Source organism: Eptatretus burgeri, chromosome 8 (genome assembly GCF_056783735.1).
Source record: "Eptatretus burgeri isolate ZD-2024b chromosome 8, Ebu_testis_v1, whole genome shotgun sequence".
NCBI classification, from domain to species: domain Eukaryota; kingdom Metazoa; phylum Chordata; class Myxini; order Myxiniformes; family Myxinidae; genus Eptatretus; species Eptatretus burgeri.
The window spans coordinates 75,281,830-75,297,380 of NC_140968.1; the positions used below are offsets into that span (position 1 = coordinate 75,281,830).

General features: G+C 41.0%; 1 protein-coding gene across 1 annotated transcript in view; it reads left to right on the plus strand.

Moving 5' to 3' along the window:
- The window catches only part of LOC147022074 (vesicle-associated membrane protein-associated protein B-like), a 43,621-nt gene extending 28,927 nt beyond the window's left edge, over positions 1-14,694 (plus strand). The window contains exons 5-6 of the mRNA XM_085892651.1: positions 5,935-6,120; positions 12,696-14,694. Of these exons, the coding sequence (XP_085748777.1) occupies positions 5,935-6,120; positions 12,696-12,866 (357 nt within the window). The 3' untranslated portion in view covers positions 12,867-14,694. The remainder of the gene's footprint in view (positions 1-5,934; positions 6,121-12,695) is intronic.
- The last annotated feature ends 857 nt before the right edge of the window (positions 14,695-15,551 follow it).

Consider the following 15,551-nt stretch of genomic DNA (forward strand, 5'->3'; position numbering starts at 1 on the left):
TAGGGGGTGAAAATGAGTTTCCTGGAATTGGCTTAACAGCAGTTTCTCAGAAGAGGCTCAAAGGAGTTTCCAAGACTGATCGCCATAGAAGGCTTCACCGTCATTGTCAGGCTGTCCTGCGGCACAACACCCCCACTCAGCCAGCCATGCATCTCATCATCCTCATGTCTGTGTTCTCAAGTCCTGGGATGGTGCTTTGCTGATTGGGTCTGTGAGGGGACTCGACCTGCATCTTTAACAGCTGTGCCACGCTGGCACGGCTCGGGTATTTCTTGTCTTGTCTGTCTCCTGTGGCATGACTGGGTTTAGGATTAGCATCGGATAATTGGACGTGACTGATGAGGCATAGGATAATTAAAGTATCCTGTTCCGTATTTGTTACCGTGGGCGCGGAGTTGCGTTACCTGCGGAGATGCGCTGTTCCGTATTTGTAAAGTAGTATGATCGGTATTGGGTAAGGGTTTATTTATTATGTTCTGATTGTATTGTGTTGGTTGCATCATTAATTGCCCCATGCATACAATGCAAAAAGCAGTGTTAAGCAATTGGTTCAGGTCTGTCTGTCCATCTTATCAGTTTATGATCGAGGAACAATTTATTTAAATCAAATATTCTATTTTGAACACAAATCGGAACAAGAATAGGCAGACAAGTTTGCTGTTCAAGAGTCCTTTGGCTTTGAAATAGTCATTATCACAATGCTCAGAGAGGAGTGTGTTTATATTTTTCACTCTGCCTGCCTGCCTGGCAGCAAACAAAATTGAAAATCATTCCAAACAAGAAACTTCAGTTTTTTTTACAAACACAAACAGCAAGTACAAAAAAAGCTCATGTACGATAATGTTGGGGTGATTTAATAGACACTAGGTAAAACCCGGAATGAATTAATTTATACGCCTTTAAACCTTTTCTTTAAATTTAATTACTGTATATACTTGAACACTCGAACACAAATCACTTTCATCATACTTCCAAGAGCCATGCTATATGTCGATTGACATAGCATGAGAGGGCGTTCTCTGTGTGAGAGTGCATATCGGGGTGAAGGAGAGACCGCCAATGTGGCTATGCACAATGTGATGCCGATTGACGCTGTGTTCTATGGTGATCAATAAAGCCTCCATCTCCTAAAATTGTGACTCAGCGTCTTATGAATGTACAAGGGTGGTGTATCAGACTGCTTAAGTAGCGCTAAATTTCCGTATTTCTTTTTTAACCATATTTTTTTTTAATTGAAGGACTATATACTTAACACTGCGTGGGGTATCGTGTTCTACGAACTCTCCAATTTATTCTTGTAATACCTGCCCGTACCCATTGTTTCCCTTTATAAATATACCTGATCTCGGTAAATTCTGGTAGTTCTCCTGAGGTGATTAACCCTTCGTTAGTCCCATGGGGTGTTTTAGCACCCTGCATTTATTTTACATTTTTAAGAAATAGTAACATTATATGCATTTTCACATTGGGGTGTGTATACACCCCACCAGACTAACCACGTTTGAATGACACAGCAGACTAACAAAGGGTTAAGGAAGACCTGTTGAGGGATAATTAGCTACGGTGAGTAAACACTGTACACTCGGATTGTGTCGCACGTCAGGCTTACTCGGCCTCATTTGTATAGGATGTGCAACCAGTCATTGGTGTCGCACTCTGGATTCGGACTTCCAATTCTCACGATATTGTGGCTTTGAAACATATGGTCCGAAGGAAGACCCCCAAAGCGATCGACCATCGTGGTCATGTTGATACCACTTGTCGGACTCGTACCCGGCAACCGGAAGAGCGACTGTCACAATTTTTTTGCTTTATTTATTTATTTATTTGTTTGTTTGTTTGTTTATTTGTTTTTAAATATATAAGTGAATCTGTCTTCGTCTTAATTCAGTCCTTTTCAATCATTTGGTAATTCATGTATTTCCAATCAATTTATTTGAAGACCATTGTGTTGAATCTATCGTGATCTCACCGCTCCAAATTGCAAGGCCTGAACACCGTGGTTGTGAGGTCGCAGTTGTCAAGTTTGGTGCTTAAGGCCCAGTCACACCTTGACGTTTTAGCCAACAATGGCAACGTATTAAAATGTATGTAAAACGCTGGCTTACGTTGAACTTTTGATGTTTTTTTCAAGATTCGGACGTATTCATAACGACTTGGTCTTATGCATAACGTATTAGTAACGGACACAGAACGTTTCGTTGTGTTATAGATAACTTGTACCAACGAATGCTGAACCTGTTGTCGGCCTTCACAACCTATGCCCAACGATAGTCTAACTTCGGCATAGCGCGCTGCACGCATCGCCGACGATGACGTGGCGTAGGCTATGAAAAGGCTGCCGCACAACGATTCACATCATTACCGCCGCAGAAATGGAAGTGTCAACATCGCAGTCACACCTTGGCGATCTTGCCAGCGTATGCCGACCTCTGAAAAATGTGTCTAAAACGCTGGCGCACGTCGAATACGGTATGGGTAAGTTTGGTATGCGTGAATAGAACGCTAAAGTACGCTAGCATACGTCGTATTAAATGGAGTACGTCTTGTAATTTTAAACATGTTGAAAATTTTACGACTTACTTGCCGTATGACACACGCTCGGCATGCGATGGGAATAAGATGTACGCACGATATGCGATCGTTGACACACATCGACACACGTTACTTGAAAGGTGCTCGTACGTCGAAACGCGTCAAGGTAATGGTTAGCATTGGTGTTCCAGACTTACGGTTTTTTTTTTTTTCTTCGGTATGACGGTGTTCAGTGTACAGTGCGGTTATGATTTAAATCTTTGAGCGGCAGCCTATTAATTATATTATATTATAACCGCACCAGAAATCGAAGTGTCAAAATCACCATCATACCGAAGGAAGGAAGAAAAAAATAAAGTAAAATAAAACCAGGAAGTCTAGAACACTGACGCTAACCATTACCTTGATGTGTTTCGACTTATAAGCACCTTACAAGTAATGTGTGTCACCGATCGCGTAACGTGAGTACAACACGTTACTCATACGTTAGAAATAAGTTTCGGGTACGCTAAACATTACCTCGACGTGTTTCGACTTATGAGTAACTTACAAGTAACGTGTGTCAACGATCGCGTGACGTGCCTACAACTTATGGCCAGCGTTATGCGGAATGTGAGTCATACGCTGGCATCAGTCTTAAAATTTCAAGCATGGAAAATTTGAGGACAACCGAAAAGTACAATGTTTAAAGCCAGCGTACAACGATGTATGGCAGTGTTTTTCAGCGTGCTCTCAATGTTATCAAAACTTACCCATAACGTGTTCGACGTGTACCAGCGTTTTTAGACAAATTTTCCAAAAATCGGCATAAGCTGGCTAAAACGTCAAGGTGTGACTGGGCCTTTAACACCGGTTCAGAGCCGCAAGGGAAGGTGTGAGTTACTGGAGGCAGAACAGCCGTGAGTAGTGGCTGTGGCGTTGCGCTGCTGGTTGCCATGGACTGTTTTATGATAGCTGCATTGAATTACAGGCTTCCCCCAGTTTTTCCAAACAAAATACTTTGAATCTCCAATGGCATGTCCACCAGGCGTGATCTAATCATGGTTGAAAGGTTGTGATCACAAAAGTGACCATTTGATAATGATCAGATTGCCTGTCATTTCATCTGGTCTTTTCCTCCACACGTCTTAGCAGTTTCTTCCATCGATGCAGCAAAGTCGACAAATGTCGTACTGCAAAAGATGCAATTTTTTTTGGTCTTTGTGATGACTTCAATAAGCTCTGAAGTGAAGAATATGCCCTTGTTGAGAAGTAATCCCAGGAATATGTCAGTAAAGGTAATGAGAGCAAAATCTTTGCTTTTTGGAGATCGTATGCTTGTGTTCCTGGTTGTCATGGTCCATGTGTTCCTTTTGGTCATCCAAACAAGCCGAGAATGGGACTAGAAACTGCATGTTAGGCATAAGAATCATACTGTCTTCGGTGTGTGCCTAAGAGAGGGTAAACTATGCAAGGTACGGATCTGCCAACTGTCTGTAAATGTGTGCATTGCAAACAACGCACCCAGAGAGATGCATGTTTTCAGTTCATAATGGGTGGCTTGGCTGTTTAACTGTTAGACAAGTATGGTTTTGCCCAGTTGTCCTGTGATCAGCCAATAGAACGAACTTGTAACCACAATTCCAAGTCAAAGGGAGGCCTGACAGGCTTTACTATAAAGAAAGGAGCAGGTCAGCAATGGCATTGGTTACACAAACAAATATTGAGAATTGGTTGGTAAAATACCTGAATGAGGAAGATTGTGCAAAAATCTGGATACATCCTGTACTCAACAGTGCCACACAGGGTTAATGATACCATTGGTAACATGATTAAGTTAATCCTTTTGAAAATGAAGGAAAGGACATGTTGCGCATCTCATTTGGTACTATTGCATCGGACAAAGTTTGTGCTGCCCTGAAGGATTGGCAGATTGGAGATGCGGCTTGCCTTGAATTGCGCAAGGGGGAGGTTACAAGCTGACCAGACAGACTTCTTTGACATGTTGAAAAAGAAGTTGCTTACATTTACCAACCAGGGTAAAGACTTATCCCCCATCACAGTAAGGGGGAAGCGCATGAGTTTGTGGGCATTTCGTGACCTTTTGGCTCCATGAATCGTTCTCAGTAAAGTGAGGAATGCAGACATGAAGGGCATTCTGTTTTACTGCCTTGGACCTCTACACCTTCCATAAGAAGTGAAAGTGGCTTCCTGTACAATGATTCCAAATTGACACCACTGCATTATTTGGTATCTATCTCTGGGGTGCTACCAATGGAAAATATCCCAGTTCACTCAAACTAGATAGTTGATGACAGTCGTAGCATGAAGTCCCTGTAGTACCATCTTCTTTACCCCGTGTACCCCACCCCCATCCCTCTCCCTTTCACAGATCTCTTATTGTCTTTGTTTCCCACTGTTTTGTGCTTCCCTCTCCCACCCCTCTTGTCTCCTGCCTTGTTATACGTTTCTGTGTATTAGCTCTTACACGAGCCTTGACATGGGATACAAAAAACAAGGTGTGGGTACAAGATAGTCACAATTGGTGTAATATTTTTTTCTTTTGAAATAACAATAAAGAAAATTTGGTGGAGTTCATGTCCAATACATAGAAGCAAGTGTCACCTAATATGTTGAAGGGTATAGAGGGATATATAATCACTTGAGGAGAGGAATGCGATGTGTTGTCTTCTTTTGAGGGTGAGCTTAATAGCCAACCTGTACCAGAATTGAAGTGTCATCAGGAACCTGATACACACCTGCTGCTCCATTGTTCCTACCTCTTCCCTGGTTTCCTCAACTACTCAGTGTAATCATCAAAAGTTCAAAAGCAGACGTTTTTTTGGCACTTTTATTTTGACTCGACTATCAGGGCAGGTATTCTGTTTTTTTCACACCGGCAAGGGTAATACATTGAGAACAATGGACATATCGGAGATGAGCCATGCCTTTGGTGAGGAAAAAGCAAGCACGCTGATTGGTGTGCACTCCCTGACTGATTCTAAGTGTGCCTCCGTGAGTGTGTTTATAGGAAAGGGGAAGACTATCCTTGCCAAGTTGCTCTTCAGCAATGTTGATGAGAAACCACCTTTTTAGGATAATTGGTGATTGCTTCTAAATTGATGCAGAAGACTTTAAACAGCTATGGTCTGCAACCAGAGATAAGATGTAAGATCTGCAACCTCAGATGAGAAGTAATTCCCCATCTAATTATATGGACTTCTCCATGATTACACAATATAGGGTGCTATTTTCATTTTAATTATCAAAATTTGTAAAATAGCAAAACTTTTTAGCAATCAATGTCTTTAAATATCAAATCGAGGTGTGTCACGAACATCATTTTCTTAGGCTTGAAGGCCCTTTGATCAAAACTGAAATTATAATTTGATTTTATTAACATGCACTCTTGGTATACAGGTTGAAGGTGAAGTGAAAGCAATGGTGGCAGGTGGGTTAACCGCTGCCAAGGCAGACGGTGTGCTGAACGTCGGGAAACCCCTTAGTGCTGCGCTTGATGATAATGAAGCACGCAAACTGCTTGAGGAGAACAAGAAACTGCATGCCGAAATGCAGAAACTCCGGGAGGAAAACCGACGGCTTGGGGTGAGCATGGGATCTGGGGTGATTTGAAAGTACACCATACGATTGTTGGAGCTTGGGTAAACGTGGATGGTGTCATAAATTATATGATTTGATTTGTATCGGAATGCCTTGTGTTGGTAAGCAGGGTTGAAGTTTTGCAAGTTAAGACCTCTGCTCTTTGATTGAGAGATTCAAAAGCAAACATCAAACATGTCTGTATGCAGCTTGGTTCTTTAGCTATTTAATTAGTTGTTGTTTTTCTTCTTATTGATTGTAGGGCTCACAAGTTAATTGAGGGCACTTTTTTTTTCTTCACCAAAAGCTGATGCAAGAAAGGGTAAAAAGTGAAGGTGACCGTTACTGATGAGGGTTTACAAAATATACAGTACTAACTAATCTATGTTATTGGTAAAGGTGCCGTATTAAAAAAATAACATTTTTGAGCATTGCCTAAAATTGACCTCGATCGAGGCCACAGAGCTACTGACTCCACAAAGTTTTTCATTGATTTTGACTTTTTAATATTTTTTCTTCTTCTTCAGTAACCCCAACATGAAGAAATACTGCAATCACCCATGTATAAGCCACACTTAATTCCCAGAAATATCTGATCACCATTTGGGGTGATCCACAAGATCTTGTGTACTATCCACAAGAACTAAAGTGAAAGCTCGATTTCTCCAGGTTTCTCGCACTGACATAAGATCAACATTTGTTACTGGGTGCTGCTATCTTTAAAATGCAACAATATGGTTGCATTTTAAATGGTGGATATATTGTGCAACATTGAACGTATCTTTTTTTTTATTTTATTTTTGTTTGGAATAAAAATTTTGATAGAAGAATTATAATTGCTTGGTAATAATACATTGGTTTGCTTTTAAAACCTTTTATCAAAACTTTAAAAGATATACACTGCCATAGTGGCAAAAATGCTGAGGGTTTAACATGTGCATTGCAGCACAAGACTGCTTTAGAATTACCGTAAGCTCACGACTTACTGATGACTTCAGAGTTACTCACGAGCTCTTACTTTGCTGATCTGATAGACATCACATATCACTCGGTTATCGTTGCTAGGAACATTAAACATGCCACGTCATTAATCATATTGTGTTTCATACAAGGTTGAAGTCATCTGTTATGTTCAATTAAACACCATCTAAAATGGCTCTCTGCATATATTGGCAAAACACTGCTTTTAAGTTAACTAAATTTCCATTCATTCGATGAAGTTCATTTTTGCTGGAGTTGATCATCAGGGTGTGGGTTATACATATAAATTGGTATTTTCTTGATAATTTTATCTGAAAAAAATGTATTGTATGAATTGTACATGGTAACGGATTATATATGTGTGATTATGGAGTACAGAGGGTATGACAGAAAAATACAAAATATTTAAAGCAAAATAAATTTAAATACGTATAATAAAAGCTAAACGATTTTTATTTTGTTTTATTTATTTATTTTTGACCAAGGATAGCCCAAAAAAGCTGATTGCATCAGCTTATTTTCCATTGGAGTTCTTTGGGGAAACATTTAAATATGACCCATAGATACAGATACAATCGCACATAAATTGAGCAATTGCACAGTCCATAGATACAATCGCACAGGCATTGGCAAATTTAAATTTTATTATAATAAATTATTATTGGAAAGTCACTCATAGTTGACAATCCACAGTTTCATATCATCAAGTCCGTCTTATCAGCTCATTGATAAATCTATGGCAAATTGTCCTCTCATCCTGCCAAAAAGAAGCAACAACTGGTGACATGTAAAATGCAAATTTTTATTATTTGAATTGATTAAAAGGTAATTCAATTTATATGTAATAAAATTTAATTTAAATATTTAAAATATTACATTAAAATAAATTGGACAAAAAGTTAGTTGAATTGAATGAAATTGATTGCTTTCCCCAGATTCTCGACCTTGCTTGATCAGTGTGTGTATGTTTGTTTGCTTGTTTTTAGGTCATCTCTATCATCTCAGTAGAGATGACCTAATAACCCCAGTCTCGAAGTCTGTCCGTCCGTCCACAATCAAGCCGAGTGGAGACAAATAACCAATAGTGGAATGGATAGAGGTCGATGAAACATGCACAACGATATAAACTTTCAAGGTCGTCCAATGTCGAGGTCAACGTCACGACTTTGACAGGGAAGAGTGGGAGTTTTCTCCAAAGGTGGGAAAAAAATGAGGAATGAAAGCGTGAAGGTAAGCAGTGATTCTTGATTCTGGTAGTTTTACCAGAAGGGGGTTGCTGGTGGAAATATTGGGGGGGGGGGACATATATCAGAAAGAGTGGGGGGGAGGTGGTGAGGATGGAAAGGAGATGGTAGAAAACAGAAAGACTACTGGCCTACCTGCGGTGAGAGAGTGAGAGACCCAAAGACAGCCTCGTCGTGGGCGATACCAATGACATGACAGACAGTGAGACCCAGAAGCTTGAATGAAAGGACTTCAAGAGGATTGTTGAGAAAGGAGATGGGGGGGGGGGGTCCAAGCGGTCCTTTCAGAGAGACATAGTGATAGTGTAAGATTTGTCAGGGTTGAAGGACATGCTCCACGTGTTGGCCTGCTTGTCATTTTATCCAGATCTGCAGAGAATGAATAGGCTGCTGCTTGTTGATCTGAGTGGTGACAGATGGTACAGCAGAGGGTGGAGTCATCAGCAAAGTGATAAAGAGGATTTTCCAGAGTCGGAGAGATCATTTATGAAAACCAGAAAAAGAACAGGGCCCAGAAGACTGCCTTGAGGAACTCCAGCCTGGACAACGAAGAGGGGATGAGGGAACTCCATTAGGGGCCACACGTTGGTTGCGACAGGAGAGGAAGTCTGCGAACCATAAGTGGAGGTGTCCTTGGATACCATAGGAAGAGAGTTTGGTGAGCAGGGCAGGGTGCCAGACTGTGTCAAAAGCACACGATATGGCTCTGATTTCATGTCTGGCATTGAGGATCTCCATCCATTGTTGGGAGAGTAGAAGCAGCATATCCAGGGTGGAGTGACCTGGTCTGAAAAAAAATTGATGATCGGAAATCAAACCATTGGAGAAGAGGAAGGATTTAATATCTGAAGCGATGATGGATTCCATAACCTTACTGATGATTTGGTGAAGGTTGATTGTTTGTAGTTGCAGGGATCTGTTTTTTGCACCTTTTGCATGCAGGGCGGTAATGTTTGCAGATTTCCAAGCAGATGGCGGATGACCTTGAGCAAATGAGAGGATGAGCAAGAGTAGCAGGGCAGGTTTTTAGGACACGTGGGCTGATGCCGTCTGGACTGGTTGCAGAATCTGGAGCACATCTTGATGTTAGAAGGTGGGGTGTTCGTAGTTCTACATGTTCGTAAAACGCGTCAACAACAACATATATCGCAGACAAAGCAGGGGGGGTGGCGAGGCTGGAGAGGGGACGGTAGAAGACAAAGACCACCGACCTGCCTGCGGTGAGAGACCCAAAGACAGCCTCATCGTGGGAGATACCAATGATCCGAAATGCCTTGGTTTCCACAGCGTGAAACCGAGAAAGGTGAGGGGCAGGACCACTAGTCCAGAGGGGAGAGCAGTTGTCCATCAGGCTGCGGATGAAGGCTTTGTACATGGTCAGGAGCTCAGGTAGGCCAGGGAAGGACTTTGTACGACAGAGGATGCCCAGTCGGCTTTCGAGGCCAGCTTGGAAATGTCTTTCCCAGGAAGGATCATGGCAAATGGTGAGGCCCAGAAGTTTGAACGAAAAGACTTCTTCAAGAGAATTGTTGAGAAAGTAGATGGGGAAGGGTGGTGGGGGGGGGGGTTCCAGATGGTCCTTTTGGAGAGACATCGTGAGAGAGTGAGATTTGTCAATATTGAAAGACATGTTCCACATGTTGGAGCAGCTTGTGCTTTTTATCCAGATCTGCAGCGAGTGAAGAGGCTGCTGCTTGCCGATCTGAGGGATGACAGATGGGAAGACAGAAGGTGGAGTCATCAGCAAAGAGATGGTTTGATATTGTGTCTCAGCATTTATGACTGATATTTGAATGCTTGACTTCAATAACAGCCCAAATCTGTTGCTACTTTTTTGGAGGGGAGTGGGGGGGCAATCTGAAGAAACCTCACCAATATAAGAGGAATATTTCCATATCTGATATATTTTTCCAGGAGTTACATGGCTATGTCATCTGTACTATCCTTTAAGATTATTATCGCATACCCATTAATAAAGTAACTGAGGAAGACCAAAGATATTGGAGTTGAGTTGTCATTGAAATAGACTCCACTTGATCGACTTTTCTCACCTGATTTTTGTTACTGTTGCACATGCAGTCTCATTACTGACATGACACGAGATGGCAATAAAATAAAACTGTTCATTAACTGAGAGAATATGGCACGGTTTTCTTTACTGTTGTGAATGGGTTCTGTTTATTAATCATCGGAATACTGTCGAAGTGGAAATTTTTGTGCTGCATCAATTTTCGTGCATTTCTCGCAACAATGGAGAAGCGCGTATTTCCAACGTGCGAATATATTTGCCCTTTGAGAGATTACAGTACCAGAGCGCACAAAGAATGCATATGCTGTACACATACAACTGTGAGTTCGCACCCACAGCACTGTACTTCAGCATCCACAATTCAACAAAATATGCTTTGTTATTTGAAGCCAATTTCAAAAGCAGATGAAGTTCACTGTTTCCCGAAACATGGAAGCTTGGTTAAAGCAGAGCTTGATGCACCGTCTCTGTGCCGCTAAAGAAATATGGAAAGCTGGTACCAGCATATGGAGAGTGATGCCACGGCTGTAAATTGGAATGAATATAAAAATCCAATGCTCCAGGAGCCTATCAATTTATTAATCTCTGCATTCAATGAACTATTGATTTGATGTGCTTTGCCATACTTCCCAGTCATATTTACAATCTGCCTTTCCATTGGTTCTATACAGTGGTACATTGGTTCCATTGGCTTATGATTTACACCAGGTTCTTAAACCTTAGTTTGTAATCAAATATGTTTTTGATGCTTGTTTCTCTTCAGTTCTGGTGACACTGCCAGTTATTTTCTCTCAATTCAAATGTCTGCTGGGATTTCACATGGTTAACGTCGTTCAGATTGTCATGGGTCTTGTGCCTGCTCTGCAAAATTAAAAACTCACGAACACGGTTTCATGTTGCTCAAAGGTGATTTGTCATCGTATATTTTGGCCTTTTTCATCAGTCAAATCAATGTTAAGGCTTCAGTTCAGTTCTCTTGCAGTTTACAGATTTGTGTCTGAATTCTAATCGTCACCGGCACCAAGCTTCACTAGTATATTGCTTATGTACTCGATAGCCGACCTCCCAATGTATTTGAAAAATGATTTGCAATCATTCAGTTTGGGCTTCTTGACAGGGGACCATTCTTGTGTAGAGAGGGGCTTTGTTTGCAATGTTGGTTTCACATTTGCTTTCAGAATGGGAAACTCCATTTTTAAAACATCACAGGTATGTTTATCGATGCATTGACTGTATGTATACTTGTGAGCAGCCAAAAAGTGGAACCTCTTGTAATCACTGACCTTGAACTTTTCCTTGTTTTTCGTGACAATAATGTTAAACTGCTTCATAAGATTATCTTTGTAGTTTTTGATCATATTATGGTATACTTCATTTCAAATTTGGTATCTATCATCTCTTGTACATCTCAACTTTTTCCTTCTTCCGTTTCATCTTTACAATTGCTCCAAACTCGCAATCACATGGCAAAAATTAATTCCTGTGAATGGGTAAGTATATATCAATGGTTTTGAAACACCCTTGGCATACCAGAGTGAAAATGGGACAATGACCATTGTGTTGTGGTTCTGTCCACAACACTTCCCTTGCAGAAAAGGTTCAAATGCTTCACATCACATGAAACCTGTGTCAATGAAATGATACACAAGATATGACCTCATTGCATCCCCTTTTAGCTGTGCATTCTGCCCAAGGGTACATTACAGGTTTTCCCGTCTTACAGGAGTGCATACCGAAGCTGTAAAACCACAGTTGATGTTCGTAGAACATGTCAACAACTTGTTAGTGTGGGAATAGCATATTTTGTTGGAAACCAAAACACAGTATTGTTTCCTGATCAGACAAACATTTTGCCTGCTCTAGTGCATTGTTTGAGAGATGGGTATAAAAAATTCCAGCTTTCATTTTATCAAGTTTCAACCCTGCTGCCAAACATTTTGTGATCTCAATATTCTTCTTGGTGGTTAATCTTAACTTTGAGTTATTTGCTCCAAACGTCAATTTTTGGGCAACGAAAACCACACATGACATCTATTGGCAAATCTCGGTATTACTTCAACAACAGCCCAACCTCTGTGAGTTGGCTGGTATTGAGGTCTGGTCAATTCAGTAGGCACCCGCAAGGCATGTATTCGTGTAGATTTGGATGGGTTTTATGGTCAGACAGACCAGTATTTCCATCTTGACTACATTTCGTTGAATAACTCATTTGGAGATTTTGGGGGAGTTGGGTATTCAAATGGAAATTGTACCTTGAACAATTTGTCTACAATGCACCACTCTTTGGTTGCCTTAATCTTTCATTGTACATCGTGTTTGCTTCCCAGGAGGAGGATGGTGTTCGTCCCCATAAGCTTAGCCAGACTGGCAGCTCCTCGGCGATGGGCACAAAGACCCAGATCATTTCGAAGGAGATCCCAACGGCCTCCTTTCCTTCCCTCATCGTTGTCATCGCTGCTATTTTCCTTGGGTTTTTTTTGGGCAAGTTCATCTTGTAGGTGCCCATTGCACACTATTTCCCCACCTTGTTCACTCCTCACTTGCCCCCCCTTGCCCACCTCTTCACCTCGGCTCGCTTTCCTTGCCTTTTCCCCTTCCTCCTAACCTTCAACTTCCATGAAACCCTTGCCTGGAAGATGCAGTTATCTTGCAATGCTTGATGCACCACACCCTTACCAAGAAGTCCTTCAAATCATTGTCCTGCAACTTGCACCTTGACTTCCTTTTTCTCTCTCTCTGTCTGTTTTTCTTTTTCTGTTTTCTTTATCATCAATCACTATTTTCAGTGCCATCTTTTGTCCTCCTCTTCCTTCCCCCTTCCCCCTTCCCCAGCTACACTTTATAATTTCCTTGCTTCCTCTTCTGCACCAATCTTGAAAGTGTAAACTCAACATTAATTTTTTTCTGCTGTATTTATCTTCTCTCCCTATCTGAATTTGTTTTCTCACCATACCTCATTTTCAATGCCTGTTTTGCTTTCATCTTCTGTTCCTGGCCTTTTCCTTTTTACCATCTTTCTTGCCTTTTAAATAGCACTCTGTCACCTTCCCTTGCACCCCCACCCAACCCCCATATTCTCTGTACCGATGGTCTAGTAAAGGGTTTGGGCCACAAGGAAAGTCGTTGCCGGCAACTTGTAAACGCTTGGGTTAAGTCGAGAAATAAAGGTGCTTATTCGAGTCTGGAAAAGTATCCACGTGGGAGGTCGGAGCATGTTAATACTGTATTACAATAAACATTTTATTGCTCGTGTTAATTGGACCATGTGGAGAGAGCTGTGCATTTGATTTGAGTTGTGTACCCATGGTCTAGTGAAGGGTTTGAGCCACAGACAGAGTTGTTGCCGTCATCTTGTAAACACTTAAGTCGAGAAATAAAGGGACTTATTCGAGTATGGAAAAGTATCCACGTGGGAGGTCGGAGCATGTTGATACTGTATTACAATAAACATTTTATTGCTCGTGTTAATTGGACCATGTGGAGAGAGCTGTGCAGGCCACCCATTCATTCCATGTCATAAATCCTATCGGAACTGAAATTGTACACCCTGCGTCAGAGGGTTATATCCCACTTTCACACTGTCCTAATGATGTGACAAGGGAAATGGTTGCTTTAATTTTGTAAATGATTGATTTCTTTGTTTTCGTGTTAAACACACACTGATCGTAACTAGTCAAAAGCCCGTTGGTGTGTAGTTCACGACGAGTACGGGGAAGGGGGAAGCAGCGAGTTCAGGGGCATTGAAGAATGTCAACTCTGGTTAAAAAAAAATAAAAAAATTCTAAATTGATGCATATCACTGGGCCAGTGAATTCTGCATCGTTGTGGAAATTAAGGAAGTTTTGTCATCCATCTCCCTCCTTCCCCCTCCCTCATTTCTGAAAATGTTGAGTTTTCTCAATACAACTGCCCATTGTGTTGAAATTGATTAATATATCAGGAAAGCTGTTTAGATTTCAACTGGTCAAGTCCTTCCACCCCTCCCTTTTTCTCTTTAACTGCTAGGAGTGGAAAAGCTTATAGGGCTGGTGGTTCCAGGAATTGTCATACAAATCCTGTGATCCTGGTTACTTTTTGCTGGCTAGTCCTGACTCCTCTCAAGCTGTACCATACTTCATGTTGTGGATGTTAAATTGTTATTTGGAGCTTCATTAATTGCATCATGGAGCAGAGACGGGCCTAAAACTTCTGGTTTTGGTTTTAATTCACTTTCTCTTCCATTGTTGCAGCATGGTTGTAAAAACCTGGTCCATTGTGGGTTTTTTTTCTCTTCAAAACAATCTTGTTTAGATCAGTGGAATAAATTACTATGGATGTTATGAAAAATTGTGATCTTGCTTTTGCCTTTTCTTTTTTTACTCTCAGTTCCTGATCACGTCACCCCTGCTTCTGTAGCAGCTCAGCATTAATTGATAATTTTTACCCTGTGCACGCAAAGCGAAAAATGGGATTAAGTAATTGGTTCACTTCTGGGTGTCTGTCCTTCTGTCTACAAATGTCAGTTTACGATCGAGGAACACCTTTGTTTCAATTGAATGTTGTATTTTTAACATTAATTGGAAAACGAGCCTGCAGCTTAGCAGTACTTTGGCTCTGAATTTGTCGTAATCTTGCATGTGCAGAGAGGAGTGATGAATTTTTTTTTAGTCTGGCAGTCAAACAAAATTTAAAATCATTCTAAACAGGAAACCTACTGTTTTTAAGGCCGTCGTAAAGGACTAACACGTACGAATAAATTAATGTAACGTGTTAAATGAAGTGGTGTAAAAGCCACTGCATCAACGGTAATAAACTTCCAGAATTTTATTTGACAACCTTTAAAATCTCTTTATTTAAATTGAATTATAGATATACTTTAACACTAGAACACAAATCGCCTTTTTAGCACTTTCAAAACCCTTCTGTTTCACAGTACTCGGACAAAATATTGGAGCATTTTACGTTGTGACCAATCAAATTTGCCAATCACACGTCCTTGTTTCTCAAGACCGTGTGGGGTAATGTATTCTATGAACTCCATTTATTTTATTTTTTTTGGAGAAATACCTGGTATCAAAGCCCACCTAGTTGGCCATGATACTTTACAGAGCAGGAGAGCAAACCAGGCCTTGTGAAGACTAGTGTCGTTCTGTGCCGGCTGACAGGTAGAATTTGGATGAAATCTACAGAATGTCGATCGAACT